The following is a 15,518-nucleotide window of genomic DNA, read 5'->3' as shown; positions in this document are numbered from 1 at the left end:
ATTTAGCAATAGATTTAGTTTCACAGTTGTCATTTCAAAGAATTTAACTATTACTAAAGTTGTAGGTTTTACAGATACCTGTCTTAGGGACATCAAAACATAGATGCCTGTATCATGTTTAAATCATATTGTCTGTTCATGCTGTTGTTTACTCATCTGCTACTGAATTGCAGCATCAAACAGCCATGCAGGCCCCTCCTGATGTGATGGAAAGAGGGAAAGTGGTAGAATGAAAGGGGAGGGAGAGGGCATGCAGTTTTTATGAAGCATTCATGTTGTTGATGTTTTTCTTCCTGTCTGCCTCTGACATAACATAACGGAAGTGGGCTGGTGTCGATGTTAATGTACGTATGGGACCATGATGCCTTGCCACCTTAACATCAGCCCTTGATAGTCAGAAAGTGACCAAGCTGTGCAAAGAACCATTCTGCAGAAGAACCAGCAGTCAGATGCTGTATATTAGATAAAAGATATCCATTTCTATTTTTACGAGCTTCCATCTCTCACTGCTGTTCTTTCTCTCCATCTGCTTCCAGGAAGGAGGTGCCATGGAAAAACCATGATCAGAGAGAGGCAAGACGTGAGAAAAAAAAATCTGAAGGCATTCCGCAGCTTTGGCGCCCTCGTCTTTTTCACCTCACTTATGGAAGACATAACACCGCTGCTGTGAAAGAAAAGCCTTTCACAGAGAAGGAAACGGTGGCGAAAGAGGCACCGTTTCCTTCAGAGCAGCAGGAAGAGGAGGACATTTGACAGATAAAAAGAGGGAGCTCTGCAGCAGGATCCCCACCGTGCTGAGCACAGGACTGCGTGACTGGTCTGTGAAGGCAGAGGGAGAGAGGGAGGAGAGAGGAGAGAAGGGAGGAAGGTAGGACTGAAAGAAGGGGGAGGGGAGGCAATTCAGCGCAGTGCAAGCTGACTGGATGAGTAGCAGCCGCGGCACAGGCAGCAGCATCAGCACCACTAGCTGTAGCATCTTTCTTTGTGGCTGCTGGAGGCTGTCTTGTGGCTGCCGTAGCATCAACACCATCCACGTACACACAAAAATCTGGACACAGACGTTCCCACTGCTTGCCTTATACACACACATGTCGTGGTGGCCACCAGAGAAGAGGTAGTAATTGACGGGGCTCGGGGGACACAGGGACACAGGAAGAGGAAACAGGGACGACTGGTGGTAGTGCAAACGAGAGGAGGGCTGGAGCAACGGTGACTGGAGCAGCAGCAGCAGCAGTAGCAGCGGCACCATGGCGCAAGCCGCCAAGCAGCTCCGCAAGACCAAGGACCTTGCGGAGGCCGCCGCCCAGGAGCAGAGGGAGAAGGAGGAGGAAAAGATAAAAAAGAGGAATCGATCCAGGGACCGCCGGCGCAAGGTATGGCTGTGCTGTCTCGGGAGACAGGGGAGGTGACGGTGTTTCTTGCATCCATCTTTCCCCGATCCACCTGCCTTTCTTGATCTCTCTGGCGGTCTCTGTCTCACTGCATCTGTTGTGCAGGATTGGTGAGGATGCAATTACACATGTATAATTACACAGTCGGTCCTGTGGCCTCAGCTGGTGTGTGTGTGTGTGTGTGCGCGTGCGTGTGTGTGTGTGTGTGTGTGTGTGTGTGTGTGTGTGTGTGTGTGTGACTGACTAACCAGTCAAGCACATATGCTCTGGTACAGGTTGTTGTTGTTTGCTCGATGAGATATTTAGCTATGGTGGAAGGAAAAGGGTCTGATGATGATGTTTTATGCTGTTTTAGGTGTGACCCTTATAAGCTGTTGGTTAAATAACAGGCAATGTCAGTTTTTTTCGTTCACATGAAAAGCATTTTGGGGGATTTCAGCCTGACATGGGTGCAGCTCATTCATATTAATGCAGTGCGAGTTCAGTGCACTGCACGTACATGTGTTCTAATGCATATAATCACATTACCTTCAACATGCTCTGCATGCTCTATTCTTTCCCATGAATCTGTGCTGGTCTCAGATTTGGTGTCTTCCCCCATATTACAGACTTTTTCATTGGGGGAGACGTAAAATGGAGGGGGAAGATGGAGGTACACTCTAATAATAGATGCAATTTTAACCCATCTGTATGTTTTTTTTGGGCATGTTTACAGTACATCTATTGTTCTATCCAGGAGTCTTATTTATAATTGCATATTATTTGCTGCTTATGAATTTGTTGCGTAGAATATTAAAATTTAAATGTGTTGTCACAAACTAACCACACAGGATATCATCCTGAAGGCATAAGAGCTCTCCCGTTCACTCCCCCGTCTCACTTCTCTCCCTGCACTCTCCCACTCTGGCTGTGCCTTCAGGTGCAGATTTTATTGGTTGTGCCGCCCTGCACGCGTGCTTGCCAGCACTGAAATTATTTATGGAAGCATATATTCCATTGTGAAAGGTACTTGTTGAATGGATTCAAAAAAAACTTTTATGAATTTCATCCCTTACTAAAACATTGCCATGTACAGAGGGCCTCGGTGTTCAATGCAAAAGCCAGCTCTCAGTTGTTTTATGTTCTTTCTGCAGTATTTCTGTGTGCACATATTGATGTGGAGCTGGTGGAAACAGAGGACAGACAGATCTTTTTATATTCACTGTGTGTGTGTGTGTGTGTGTGTGTGTGTGTGTGTGTGTGTGTGTGTGAAACTGTGAGATTGAGCATTTGTCAGAAAGACAGAAACACAAAGGAAAAGATCTGGTCCAAAAACGAAATCTGCAGTGAGAGCGAGGGTGTTCATGGAGTGTAATCTCTTTTCTTTAGAGAACTTATTAATGTTCTTTCATCATAAAATATGTCCCAGCTGCAAAGCAGTAGGGTTTGCTAAGGGTTTCCGAGGCCACAGAGTAGGCTTTCAGCAGTATGTTTCAGCTTGTTTCACTGGTTTACTTTTCATCGGCGAACCTGTGAAACAGTTATTAGCTAGGGTCTCTGTGAGATCCTTCATGCACTATCCATAAAGATAGTTTTTATGTTTTTATACAGTCCCATAAAAAACATGAAGGTTACACGATGTGGACACCAATTATTTGAGGATTACATAACTCCATCATAGAGTGGATGACATTGGACATAGCCTGGAAAACGTCATTTCCCCCGTGTTTGTTGTGTAACAAGGCTAACTAAGACATTGGTTTTGGCAACTAAAATAAGGTTGGCTTAAGATGATCCTATGATTCAGCAGTAAAAACAACTTTGCTAAGGTTATGTAAGGTTTTGGAAACAGAGAACACACTGAGCTGAGACCTGATGGAGACAGAACAGGAGACAATTATAACAGTCTCAGACAGACAATGAACACACTGATTCTGGATGATGGCAGTGGGGGCACACCGGGGTATATGGAACCATATAGGATTGATATTAAGATTAGCATAATTTAGGTATGAATATTGTGAATGTTGACAATACTTTGTAACAATGCAGTGTAGCTGTTTTAGCTACACAAGTTAGTTTTTCAGTTACAGCCAAAGTGAGCAAATATGAAAGAGGCGTCTCGGGGTTGGTGGTGCTACATTAAGTAGATCAGGTGGGCTTTTTATGTTCCTCTAATTCCCTCTGCATCGTCTGCTTTGTTTTACTTCTCTCTGTTTTGTGACTTGAGAGGCACAATGAGTCGGATTTGTTGGTTGCATTCAACGTTCAAAGGTGGCCCCTCCTCCCCAGCTCAACGCTTCCTCTTGGCTGTGTCTGGCACCTGATCACCATGTTTTTATAGAGTCCCGCCCTCACACCCTGTGCGCTGTTATTGGCTGAGGGATACACACCCACTGCTTAGATATTAACGCTCAAGAACATCCTTAGCACGCCAAAATGAGAAAGTACAGGGTTTGTGCAGATGTAGACACCACCACAGGATACTAGTGAGTCATAAGTGATGATTGAGAGGGATTATTTTTATTTTCTATACATCTTTTTTTTTTTTTTTGAAAATCCTACTCATTCTGCCTTAAATCATCTAGTTCTGTGATTTCTAATTAGTTTGATCGAGGTAGGCTCCTCTTCTTTAAAATCCTGTGAGACCTAATTATAATTATAATGTGATATATACTGTAGTACAAACAGCTTAACTTAAACTGATAGCGTGATGTGATGTTGTAGTCATTGTTATTGATCAAAATGAAACCTAGTCCACTGAGCCGACAGTCACTCAAGTCAAAGAAAATCAAGGATATTAATGCTTTTTTTTTTACCCTACAGCAGATGCCATATGAGATGTGAAAGGCACTTGGAGTGCTTACTTAACGTTACTGCACTCAGCTGGCCATTCTCTGATCTTCATGCTGTTAACATTTGCTGCCTGTTCAAAAATCAATCAGGCTGTTATGTTGAAGATTTCATTAATGGTCATTTGATTCATAACTCCCTCTTCATCTCAACTGGCTCCTTTGTGATGGCTTGCCGATGCCTTGAAAGTTAATTTTGCTTCACTGTAGTGTAAGAAATGTGTAAACCCAAGCATGATTTCTCAACTAATCCAAAAATCTGTATGGAACGGTCTCTCTTGTGGCCTGTAAAACAAATTTGTTCCTGTTGGTTTTTCGTAAAAAATGTTTGTATTCTCCAATATCAATCAGAAAGAACTCTCATCTATTTGTGTCTTTGTTGATGCTACGTAAGACAGAGATGAAAAGCAATGCACAACATCAGTGTTGTTATATTGTCCTCTACAACATTTCACAGCTTAAGGCCCATTTCATGCCGTGATAAGGGAGAGTTTGCAGCAAAAAAACACACACACACACAAAAAAACAACCCTGTCTCTGCTTCACTGCTTCTGTCTGAGTGGCCTCTCTCCCTCACTCTCACCTCTTCCACCAACTATGTCTCTTTGTCTCTCCGTTCACTCTGAATCTGTCTTTCTTCCTCCGGTAGATTGTTGCCATGCGCCTAAAAGGGAACGAGGAAGCAAGTCAAAGAGACGGAGAGGGAAAGAGGAGGCGCAGGCAGGTCTTAATGTTCTGGGGATGTTAATTAGCTCCATTCGATGTAAATCAAACTCGGCAGCATGGCATCTCTCTCCCCTGCTCCTCCCCTCGCACAAAGGTCATCCACTACAGTGCCAACAGAGATCCTATCATAACTCTGGATGGACTGGACAGTAATGTGGTTAGGGAATCTGCAAAGAAAGTGCAGGGGCATTCTGCTAGCTCTGCTGGCCAAGGTGCATGCTACAGAGCTGCAGAGTCCTGCGTTCTGGAATAGATCTACGACCTTTGTCATCTACGTCTGTCTCTCTCTATCTTTCATGTATTTCCTCATTCATACCTGGAAAAAAATATATACGTAATCTTCGAGAGAAGAACAAGAGCTTAAATGTCAAGCTGAAATATTACATACGGATATACTAAATGCTGTTTTTTTTTCTTTTTTGCATAGGGTTGAGAGGTGCCATGCTGTGTGAACAGGCCTTATTGTAAATAACAAAATGACAGCAAATATTCTCGCGAGCAAATGCATTGTGAATCAACATTAATATTTTTCTTCTCACTGTAAAAAATAGCTATATTTGTTGCTTATTGCAGAGGAACAAACTCAGCAGGAATTGTCACATGTGGAATAAACTGTGGACTTCAATGCTTGCCTGCATTAACAGTATGGATTACTGTCTGACCGATACTGTGGCCATTATGTCTTGCACTATTGATCATTGCTTTATGTTTACTAGTCACTGGTCACAACAGTCCAATGACAATCATTGATTTATGTTGCTATGAATTACGGGATGTCCCATTCAGGTTTTTCTGGTTGCGACCCCGGTCAGAGTCCTTTGAGTCCCAGCAGATACTTATATTTACGTAAATATTGATTCAAATCTAACTAATAGCCTATATGGATTGGCCTGGCTGGTAATGAGGAGAAGCACAGCAAGCAGGCCGGACAAAACATGGAAGATCTGGATCTCTACTATGAAAATCAGTGAAAGCGTACGATTTCCAGACACCTCAGCAGATGTGGTGCAACTGTGCAAATTTGAATTTCAGCTTAGTGCACCACTAGATAAGTTGGAAACAAACATTTAATTGGACAGCGCAGTCAGATGAGGTGAGGTGCATACCCATGATAAGTGGTGATGATATATACTAAGAATGGAGTAACGTGAATGAGGAAGTACATGACAGTGCTTGGTCATCCTCAAATTGCATTTGTGATTGTTTGGGTTCATTCTCAGTTCTCTGTGACCAATGGGGGAGACTAATCTGGGCTGGGAAACCTTTTATTGTAGTACCTCAGCATGAAGCTCCTTGAGCCTCTACATTTTCCTTTTTCCTCCAGGCCTGCACTTATTACAATGGATCCAAAGATCTGCTAATGGATAGCGTGTGCTCTTAGTGTATGTGTGTATTCTTGTGCTTTCAAAGGAGTTCTGTGTGTGTGTGCATGCACGTACAGTTTGTGTGAGTGTGAGTGGCCTAGCAGGCCTTCAGGGTATCTCATTCCACTTTCATGCAACCTTATGGAAACTCAACTCTAATAAGCCAAAACTCTGTGCTGCCTATTTCCCGCTTTCTTCGCCTTTCTGCCCACTTCTGTCCCCACACAAAACAATGCACGGGACAAGGACATCAGAAATGTTTTTCAGTAAGGTCTAACCTTGGTAATTAAAAGTGGCATCATCTGCATAAGGAAAGAGAAAATCAAGTTTTTTTTGGCCATTTTTTGCCACTAGGGGGCTGAAAAGCATCAAATCAAGGTGACATGGATACTGGTCAGGTGTTATGGCTTCTGTGTTAGCAAACAGTTGCCTACATGCACAGAGGAAGACACAGAGCAACACTGACATTCATTTAGAGTTGTGTCTATGGCAAATGTAATTCCAGTTTTCACTCCCATTTTAGCTGTTTTACCTTAGAAACGTTACCAATAATTGCCTAAGGATGTTTAGGATTAACATAGTTCACACTGACGTCACTGCCACTGCCCTTTGTGCTAGTGCTTTGTGGTTCCAGTGCTTTGAGGTTCCAACATTTTTTTCTCAGTGGGTTCCACTTCAGATGATACAGGTTTATGTTTTAGCCAGTGGTCCACGCCTTCAAGTTCATATCATTGAAACTTGTCTATATAAGCTTGTGAGAGATGCTAAAACAGCAGAGGGGGCTCATAGACAGAGTCAGGTGTTGTCTGAGGTGGAAGTCAGTTTGTCTGATACAGCACTTCCGGCTAGTTGTCCCGCATTCCACACCAGTGTAAACTTTGTCAACATTATTAGACACTGCTATAAATATGTGCAGGAATTTCCTACATTATAAGTGCTAGTTTTGTAGGATTGGATGAAATTATGCACAAGACACCCACAATTCCACACTGAAATCCAGGACCTGCAATCGTGTGGGCTGGTGCCTTTTTATCTCCTTTGAGGAAAGGGAGGGCAGGATGAGCCAAGGTCGAGCAGTGCAAAAGCAGCACTCAGCCCAACCCAAAGCAGCCACAGGCTATATTTACCTGCCAGCCTTGGATTACACTGCATCCCAGACCAGAGCTCCCCACCTCTCTACACACCACTACTCTGTGCTAGCTGAGCCGAGCACCTGCTCTGATACTGTATCTGATGTTGCCCCGGATTCGTACCTGCTCAGACAACATAGGAAGATTCCAGAATAGAAGCATGATGGTCGATATTTATCAGACCTCTCTGAGGGCTTATCGAGGACTCGACATATTTGATCTGGAGATCAAAGTGGTGTTAGATAAGCCTGCCTTGTTAGACACCTTTGATAAATATCAGGAAAGTCATTTTGCTCTGTTAATCCAAAACTTTGGGACGCATTGTAGCTGTGGTCCTACAATCCGGGTACTTTTATGTCTTTAGCGAATGGACTGAAGGAAAAGCATAGGTGTCCAATGTAGAACTGTTGCATTAAATCTGTAAACATTTTAGTTTTATCAATATTTTGCAATACTAGCAACAGTTGGTGTGCTCAGAGGGTCACATTGCCGATGGCCCATTAGATTGATGTGTGTCGCTGAGTTCCTCAAGAGTCACAGCTCATCTGCCAGCCTGTATCTGTTAATCAGAGCATCCATCACCATTGTTAGCAAGGCCAAGCAATGTGAAGCCCTGCCATGCAGAAGGGACGGGTTGGAGCTGTAAATCTCACAAAGTTTACCGTGATGCTGGGGTCAGCCAGCTGAGGCGACTGATGTTCCCGTGGTGATTACGATGTGACACCTGCACGTGCTGGGATGACAAAGGGATGCTGGGATGGTGATGAGACATCTAATTTTGCAGCTATACGAAATCCTGGAGTGAAGAAAGCTTGTTGTTTTAGCTACGCTCTCAAACTGCTCTGCATGGTCCCAGATTTATGCGAAGGCTGAGCTTCTTTTCAACTCACAGTGCCTCTGATAGCACTACAGCAGTAAGAAGACATGAGTCAGACAGCAGTTGTATTACAGATTTGTTTTCCATCCCAAGCTGCTCAGACAAAGGGATATCTAAAATACACAATGCTTAAAAAAAAAAAAGCATAAAATTTACATAATTGACCTACATTCAGGATGTACCTCATACTAATGATGCAGTTGAGTCATCATAGGTCATTAGCAAAATCAGTATGTGAGGGCTGTTAATTCCTAAGAATCATTAGAGGAAGAGTGAAAATGATACAAAGTGGCACAATGCCACACACACTGATATGCCTGCAAAGAGCACACACACACCCACACACACACACACACACACACACACACACACACACACACACACACACACACACTTAGAGCTGGAGATGGACATTATGTAATGGAATTAGTGCTCCTCAAGGTCTGCATGGATCATGTGGCCTGCCGGAGCCCACTAATGCACTGAAGCAGCCGCTCTCAGGCACACCCTGACTCCATCACTTTCCTCTGCTGGCTGAAACACATTTTGCAGTGCGTGTGCTGGCTAATGGACACAATGCATGATCGAGGATTTCATATAGTGGTGGTGCTGTGTGATACTTTCGGGATTTATTGCTCGTTCATCCTGTTACTGGCTGTAATTATGATGCGTTTTGAAGTGCTTGAAATTGTGGGGAAACTGTATATTTCTCACATTCCCCAAACTGACTTGATATTGATCTTAGGCCTTGAACAAAGCTGACAGTGAAGCGTGCAAGGACACACCCGAACAATTCGATGCCGTGCAATACCTGTTTTGAGATTATAATGCTCAGTTTGAACTTTTAAAAACTTTAAAAACAGCATCTTTTAAGGAAACTTCCACGTTAACTTTCGCTACATATTAGATAATTAGCTTTTCTACAAAGTACTTTACAAGGGACGCGCATCTCGATGGTTCAATCGGTTTCGTGTGTGTGGGTGTGTGTTTATGGGTGTGGGTGTCTGCATGATCAGAGAGGGTGTCATGTGTCACTGGGATTGCTGCCTGATGGCAGATGGAATGGCTCCTTCCTATTCAGGCTCATCACTCTATAGTCAATCCATGCTGCTGCACAGCGCATGTACACACACACACACACACACAGATAAAATCAAAGTGATTGGGTTCAAGGGGAAAACTTACTGTCAGCAGTATTGGTTTATAAATTGTGAACCAGAATTGATAACTTATCAGTCCCTTTTATTGATGTTGGCATGTTTTTCAGACAATGATGTGAAACTCATGCGTCTACACTTCTGGAAACTTGCAACACAAAGTCAGGATGGAGATGGAGAAATGGTCCAACCGCCAGCAGCATTATTCTTTGACTAAGAAAACCTAAATGAAAATGATTGCTGTACAAAACTCCTCTCATGCCATCCATTTTTGATGATGACAGACAGACTGTTGCTACAGCTCAGAAGCTCTCAGGCCACAGACAGCCCCACTTGCCCGTCAGCTCCCAGCCAGCAAAACCCTTTGACGCCTGGTGCTGGAGGGGAAGTTTGAGTGGAGAAAGGGTGAATGAGTGTCACCGTGCTGTGAAAGTTTTTTGCACTTTTTCTCAACAGTGGAAGAGACCTGCTTTCATTTGCGTCGATGCTGAAAAAGTTGCAAAAGTCATCTTTATTTTTTTTTCAGGTATCAATTAAGTAATAATGACATTGGTGTCAATAAAATCTTATCAGGTCCCATCCCTAAAAAGGACAGAATACAGCATCAGCATATTCCAAACATCCCTGCCAAGACCAGCTGCCATTCATTCACTGATATCACTTCACACTCCCTGATCTGAGACAGCTTGCATCAGCACTCATTGATGGCAACAGTTCTGGGGACTTGACAGCAAGGAGAGACAGCTGGAAGCAAACTCAAACTGAGTGTTTCTCCTCATTCAACTCGAAATCCTTAGCATCCTCATCGTCCCACTGCTGCTTTTCCCTTCTCTCATTACAACTCTGTCTTTCTCCTCCCTGTGTGTGATCTTGTGTTTCTGGTTGTGAATTTGTCATTATGTCTGTGACATGCATGTAGAAGAAAGAGGCCAGTCAGCAGGGCTGCATGTTACCCTGCGCTATCCTCTTTGCCTGTCTACTGTATGGAAGCATTGAGTTGGAAAATCCACACTGAATTTGTATAAATACTTCATTGCTAATTCAATTTTAAACCCTTGGATGGAAGGAGGGAATGTGAAGAAACTGTTCTTTCACCGTGCCCTTAGCGCTCTAGTCCATCAGCTGTCTTTCTGTCTCTTTGCTTATTCCTGCTCTTCACAGTATCTTTCTGCATCCTACCATCTTTCTCTCTCCTCTTTTACCTTCTCCCCCACCTCTGTCTCCTTCGACCTCCTTGTCTGCCTCCTTTATCCCGTCTCCTTCTGTCTCTCCTCTTTGCACGGCACTACCTTTTAATTGTAGAAACAGAGAAGGAGGGCAGTTGCTGACATGATTACATGTTTGTGTGTTAAATAAATAATCACATCTCTACAGCCATATGTGAAAATGTAAAAGATGTAACTCTTCTCTTGACTGTAGAGGTCACTGGAGGAAAATGATGGGAAAACATTGCTGATTCCAACCTTGTCTTCTAGAAATTGCATTAATATTTATAATTTGCAGATACTTTATGTTTTGAATGAAATGCAATGTCACCCAGATTATGGTTTTTCTGAACATAATTAGGACATTAAGTGAGCACTTATGCAGTAGTTATGTTTCCCACCACAAAGTCTTCCTGAAAACAAATTAGAACAGACATAAACAAATTAGCTTCAGTATAAATGTGATGTGATCTACCCCCAGAGTCTGCCATGCCGTGAGTGCAAGTTAGCAAAATGTACTCCACTGTGTGTCGTGTTGTGCTGTTATGTGCATTGTTCATCCCAAAATCCTATTTAGAGCCTTTTAAGTATGAAAAGAGTTCCTAGTTTTGCTCAGGACTGAGCAAACTTGAGCTCAGTATTGAGCAAGCAGAGCTGCTTATCAATAGTGCTTACAAAGGCAGTAGCTGACATTTCTGGAAACTTTCCACAAAGCAGACCTTGAGCAACACTTCTTTTTTTTTACCCAGATTGGCTGAGGGTGGTGGTTGTGTGACTATCTTGGTATTTTCTACTCCCTTAATGTCTAATTCTCACACTCTTTTATTACTCTACCTACATGCACAGGGACTCTCCTTGATTTAAAGGTCAGTGTTTTTTGTGTATTTTCCCTGCTCAAATAAAGATTCAACCCTAACAATAAAAAAGTTGGGACACTGTTTAAAACAGAACACGATCATTTGCAAGCCAGCTGTGTTTACCACCAGCGGTTTTATGAAGTGTTCCTGAGTCCATGTAGTAATATCCTTTATCCAATCATGTGTTCACAAAGTGTTGAACCCCTCTCCATCCTCGCTTGTGAACCTCTGAGGCTTTCAACAATGCCCCTTTCACACCCAATCATGATACTATCACCTGTTACCAATCAACCTGTTTACCTGTGGAATGTTCCAAACAGGTGTTTTTGGAGCATTCCACAACTTGAAGTTGATGAGGTCAAACATTAAATATATTCTCTTTGTATTGTAGTACAAAGAGAATATGTCAAAAAAAAGGATCAGCAAGTTTTCACATTCTGCTTTAATTAAGTTTTATACAGCGACCAAACTTTTTCAGAATGGGGCCTGTATATCCAAACTTAGTAGTTTAGAATCAACCCAATGTAAAGAGACTCTATACACATTCTGTATTCCTCCTTCCACAAGCCTGTCAAATGTCTATATACCCAGGACTCAAAGACGATTTAAAGGCTTTCTCTCTTGAATCCCCAACATGCTTCTCTAAGCCAAACTGACTCGCTTAGCATGTCAGCGCCACTGCATTCACACACTGTGGTTTGAGTACCAGAGCTGGCCGCTAACTAATGTGTCAGCCCGGCTAATACCCTCATAAAGAACCACTGGAAAATCAAAAGCCAGGAAATTAATATAAATGTGTTTTTGCCCTCATAGCTTCTAAAAATCACAGGAAAAGTCTAGAATCAATGTCACGCATCATCAAGCAGCCAAGCAGTTCACCACACTTCAGAAGTTTGGAAATGTGTGTGTGTGAGTCCATTTTTGGGATTTATTTTCAAATATGGGCAGCACTGGAGCATGACCAGCCTAAAATAATCAGTCTTTTTACCACTGTGTGTGTGTGTGTGTGTGTGTGTGTGTGTGTGTGTGTGTGTGTGTGTGTGTGTGTGTGTGGCAGAGTGCTTCACTGCTCTGCTGTGACTGACCGTGCACCACACCAGACCAAATGTTAATTTATTGCTTGGTGTGCACATTCAGCCTCATTAACTGACATGGAGATTTTTCTCACCGGAAGGCCCGGTGCTCACCGTTTGCCCTTTTCCTCTTTTCAACCTCTCTGCCTCCATCCATCCTTCTGTCCTCCCTGAAGCTCTTCCCTAATTCCATTAAGAGTTTGACTGCAGCCCATTGGTCCAACATGGATACAGGTATCCATGTTGGATCAATGTGTCAGCAAACAACCAGGTAGCACAACTCATCCACAGGACAGCCATCCATTAGCAGTCTGAACAGAGCTAGAGTACAGTAAATAAATATTAACGCTGTCACAGCCTTTGAGTCAGAAACTATGGTTTTCTAGCCTGTAGAGGATATCGAGTTAATAGGAGCACAGGAACAGATGGAAATGTAATCCTGCTCTGGAGGCGCAGAGTGGAGAACGTTTTCGTGATTTGAACCCTCCATTGGTTTTCTTTTTCAAAATAATTGCCCAGCTGAAGAGAAACTTAATGACACAACAGTATAAGGGATAATGCAGTTTTTTGTCTTCCCTGGAGGATCGCCTCTGGCTTGGCATCCTATCTGTCTTGTTTACTTCCTGTCGCTTCTGTTGCCAAAGTCAGAAGTGCATGGAGCCCAGCCAGCGAGCAACCCTCTCACCAGCACAGCCATTCGCTGCTGTTCCTGCATGATCCACTGTATGATTCATGCACAGCAGTGCCTCTGGTTTGCAGACATACTGATTCAAACCAGCTATGGTACAGTCGCCTGATGATGCGTGCGCTGGCAGTGCTAGTAGCCCCCCACATCACTGAGTTTCACACTTTGTTGTCCGCCAGAAGGACTCACGTAGATCCCTGATTTGGTTGATTGATCGAGTGACTGATTGCATGCGTGTCTTTTCATACACTCTCACTCTGCGTCACACATGCGACTCATATAAACACACAAACACTAAAATATTAATGGATCGTGGCCTGGTTGTAATGAAGCTGAGACTCTGACTCAGCTGTTTTAAGGTGGTATGACCGACTGACAGGGTGACAGGGTGTGTGCTGCTGGCTCTGCACCAGTGGTCCCATGGGGAAGGCCAAGGTGAGAGGACAAAACACCCAGACTCCCCACTCTCAAATATGCAGCTAGCATACATATTGAAAACATCCCCTTAATCCTGTAGCTTAACAAATTGAAGCTGCTTCTCCTTCATCAGAATTCAAGGCACCGAACTCACTGAACCATGCAAAAAGTCTCAGGTGATTGATTACACTATAATTTGCTTGCCCCACTGGGAAAAGAGTAGGAAACAACTCTTGCCATTGCAAATGCAGCGTGTACTGTAATCTTTATCTCTGCTTGCTGTATATTTGAAACTTTTACCAAGTGCACACCTGAAAGTGCTAAAATCTCTCCCATGCGAGTTAATGTTTGAAATAATAAATGAGGTCAGGAGCAGGCATCGTAATAACCCAGTAAGAAAGGTTTTCTCCAGTTTACGCTGCTTAAAAACTCAGATGACAGTGCTCCTGTCTGTCATTGATATTTTCATATATTAAAACTACCCTCCAGATTTCAACAACTATCTGACATAATTGATACATAAGACTGCAGCAGTATTTTCCCAAGTGTCTCTCATCTCATGGTTAGAATGTGGCTGTAGGGGCCTTTTTACTCTGACGTGAAATATTAATTAGAAACAGAACGCTTAGTACAAAGATTGTCCTCAAAGCCAGGCGCTTGTGTGGTATGAAACGTGTTTTTTAAAGGTCTGATTAGGGCCAGAACAGTATGGATTCTTTCTTTTCTCTAGTCTAATAATGGAATCTAATAAAGTCAACTGTCTAGTATCCACTGTACGGGCATTGACATTACCACGTAAGTGTGTTCACTATAAGCACTTGCAATTGAAGGCTAACTCCAGCTGTTCACTTTATGCTTCTGTCTTTTATGTCTGTGTATTAATATATAAAACCCAAAGTATATTATATAACATCCAACAGCCAGTGTACCACGGGCATGTCTGTCAGGTGCATTTACCTACAGCAGTAACGCAGCAGAGGGGGCTTCCATGTACCAACAAAGCTGAGCTTGTATGAAGTGTGGAAACAATGTTAGGTCTGGCTGTGCGGGGCTGCACAAATGCAACATGAAAAAACAGTTTCCCCACATTCAGCTACCACTGTGCTTATTTAATTGGCTTCAAATGATGCCCAAAGTTCACACAGTTTCTCCTGACTGACCAGAACCTGACTGATTTCAATACCAAATACGTCTGTGCATGTGGGTCTGCACTAGATGCTGGTAGCCACATTAGCTGTGGATCATGCTAACACCAAATTCAACAGGCTGACCAGCAAAATAAACAGTAAAGCAACATACAATGGCAAAACTCGCACTTTCTAAGTTTGAAGTCGGTGTCGATCCATCCTTGAACTTCAGTTTTGAGGCGAATCCTGTTTTGTAAGGACAGTATCACAAAGTCCACAACCGGTGTGCCACCCACCCCTAGTGTACAGTTGTGTGTGAACATCACGTGTTTGTTACGCAGCGCAGACAACAACAAGCATCAGCGACGGGTGAATGATGAGCATGATTGATGGTGCTCTGAACAAAGTGAAGCTTCCTGCAAATGCAGTGTGTCAGCTTGTCTAGCCTATATTTTTAGCTCTCCCTGGTGCATAAGGTTTATTATAGCATGTGCTTTGGAAAGGGCTGAGTGACTTCTCATTGCGACATCATGTGATGTGTCATAGTCGTGCTGCTACCCACTTTGCATCCTTGCTCACCAGCTTGTGTTTTGGATAAACGTTGATGGTGCATTTTAGTATTTTATTTAGCCTTAAATGAGGGAACAGTACAGTTTGTTTTCTGCTGGCTATATTAGG

General features: G+C 43.1%; 1 protein-coding gene across 15 annotated transcripts in view; it reads left to right on the top strand.

The window, feature by feature from the left end:
* Positions 1 to 692: 692 nt before the first annotated feature.
* Positions 693 to 15,518, top strand: part of ank1b (ankyrin 1, erythrocytic b) — a 64,245-nt gene continuing 49,419 nt past the window's right edge. For all 15 annotated transcript variants that reach the window (XM_076758892.1, XM_076758884.1, XM_076758881.1 and 12 more), the window contains exon 1: positions 693 to 1,373. In XM_076758892.1, coding sequence (XP_076615007.1) covers positions 1,248 to 1,373 — 126 coding nt within the window. In that variant the 5' untranslated portion in view covers positions 693 to 1,247. The remainder of the gene's footprint in view (positions 1,374 to 15,518) is intronic.

This window comes from Chaetodon auriga, chromosome 19 (genome assembly GCF_051107435.1).
Source record: "Chaetodon auriga isolate fChaAug3 chromosome 19, fChaAug3.hap1, whole genome shotgun sequence".
Taxonomy (NCBI): Eukaryota; Metazoa; Chordata; class Actinopteri; order Chaetodontiformes; family Chaetodontidae; genus Chaetodon; species Chaetodon auriga.
Note: the sequence above shows the minus strand (reverse complement) of the source record. Positions and strands in the feature narration are given on the sequence as shown.